This window comes from Brachyhypopomus gauderio, chromosome 3, assembly GCF_052324685.1.
Source record: "Brachyhypopomus gauderio isolate BG-103 chromosome 3, BGAUD_0.2, whole genome shotgun sequence".
NCBI classification, from domain to species: domain Eukaryota; kingdom Metazoa; phylum Chordata; class Actinopteri; order Gymnotiformes; family Hypopomidae; genus Brachyhypopomus; species Brachyhypopomus gauderio.
In genome coordinates, this window is record NC_135213.1 from 37,988,406 (window position 1) to 37,990,520 (window position 2,115).

At 49.3% G+C, this 2,115-nt stretch overlaps 1 protein-coding gene across 1 annotated transcript in view; it reads left to right on the plus strand.

The window, feature by feature from the left end:
* The first annotated feature begins 336 nt into the window (after positions 1–336).
* rxrab (retinoid x receptor, alpha b) overlaps positions 337–2,115 on the plus strand; it is a 15,979-nt gene continuing 14,200 nt past the window's right edge. Inside the window, 3 exon segments of the mRNA XM_076998146.1 lie at positions 337–378; positions 380–447; positions 449–563. Coding sequence (XP_076854261.1) covers positions 376–378; positions 380–447; positions 449–563 — 186 coding nt within the window. The 5' untranslated portion in view covers positions 337–375.

Genomic DNA, 2,115 nt, shown 5'->3' on the forward strand with positions numbered 1-2,115 from the left:
CTCCTCTCTCTTCTCTCTCTCCTTCATTCTCTCCTTCACTCTCCCTTTTCCTGACTCCTCTCTCTCTCTCTCTCTCTCTCTCTCCTCTCTCTCTCTCTCTCCTCACCATTCTCTCTCTCTTCTCTGTCTCTCCTTCATTCTCTCCTTCACTCTCTCACGTTTCCTGACTCCTCTCACTCTCTCTCTCTTCTCTCTCTCTCTGTCTCTCTCTCTCTCTTTTCTCTCTCTCTCCCCCATCCTCTCTCTCTCTCTCTCTCTCTCTCTCTTTTCTCTCTCTCTCTCCCCCATCCTCTCTCTCTTCTCCAAACTCTCCTCTCAGACTCATCAGGCCAGCTGTCCTCCTCTCCTCTCAGCTCCCCAACGGGTCACCGTAACATGGGCCCCCACCCCGCTCCACCCGTCCCTCCACCCCTCCTCCATGGGCTCCACCCCGGGCCAGCACCACTCGCCCCATCAACGGCCTGGCCTCGCCCTTCCCGGTCATCAACTCCCCCATGGGCCACCCCTCCATGAGCGGACCCTCGTCCACCAGCATGGCCTTTGGTCCCAGTCTCAGTCCTCAGGTAAGAGCCCCGTACCATCTGAGCCCACGAGAGCTTTGTGGAAACACCGTGATCTTGCTGTCTAATCTCACGCAGCTACCAGATGCAAAGTGGGTTTAGCGGCATGAAGCAGCTCTGTGCTCATAGTGACGCCAAGGTTTAAATTAACGCCGCATTTCTGGGGCTGTTGTCACAGCTGACGGGTGCGGACGCGTGTGATGACTCTCTGCAAGGTCTACGCAGCTCTGGGTAGCAGAGCAGGGGATGATGACTGAACGGTGGCATCCGGTTAGACGGGGGTTTGAGGCAGTTGTGTTTAATGACCACGCGTTCGACAGAGTGTGCTTCCACTGAATGCATCACGTCTGCTTAAGCAGTCTGGGGGAAGGTGATACCCCACAAGAACCAGAACACAGCTTTGAGTCGGCGATTGGGGACTATCACCAGAGTGTAGTTACATCGGTGCGTTTGCATGCTTAAACCTGGGCTGAGTGAACCCTGCTGTGACACCTCACCCCCACCTTGGTGTTGCAACGCTGATGTAACCCGAGCAAACGTCTAGGCAAAACACACTTCTCTTTATGTCCATGTACACACATTCACACGTTCTTGTACCCGTGTGCCCCAAAAACTCAGGGAAGCGTGTGCGTTTTGCTGTTTGCTGTGTGACATCTGGTTAGGTGTGTATTTCTTTTTGATTTTTGCCCTTTGCACACAGAGCTTTTAGAATCCCATTGGTCTACCATGATGGTTTATTATACGCTTTACAGCTCTTGTGTCATATTTCAGCTGTGGAAAATGCAAGTGCTCGTAAAGGTTTTGTGGCTGTTATTGGATTTCTGTCAGAAGGATTTGAATATGAGAAGCATTTTTATGGCGCATCGTATGTGAAATATTGAAGTTTCCAAATGATGTAATTCCACTTTTTTTATGCCATTATTATGGTCTTTGTTAAGTTTCCAGGAAACATTTACTTTGTGTAGTCTGTAGCCAAATGTATAGACCATTAACATTGTAACTGGAAGCCCATAGCAATGCAAGACTCCTGGATAGACTAGTCGTTCTGTATGGCAGGTTTGTGCCAGCCACAGACTGAAGAAGTGACGCCTAACAGCTTTGCTTAGATTTGGTGAAATGGTGAGATTCTCCATACGCACCCCGGTCAAAAGCCAACAGGCTGGGGGTCAACAGTCAGTCATGTCTCGGGTCATTGCGTAAAGTGCTGTGTCATGTCCCCTCTGAACCAATATTAAGAATGTTCACCTTTCTTTCTGCCCCCATTTGTGAGCAGTTGCATTTGACTTTTGTTTTGAATTCGACTTTAGTGTCTCACACACACACACACACACACACACACACGTGCACGTGTGTGTGTGTGTGTCGTTTTTGGGAACAAATGATACAGACCTGTAGGGCTTGTATCGCATTACAGTCCAGCAATCTCCATCCTGCTCTCTAGTGAGGGATATAAGTGAAATACTACCACCACACTTGTGCCAGATGTGTTCTGAAAGGCTGAACCACTGTTGTACTGAATTTCACACCAGCAAGCTGATCCGTATAATACGCTTAT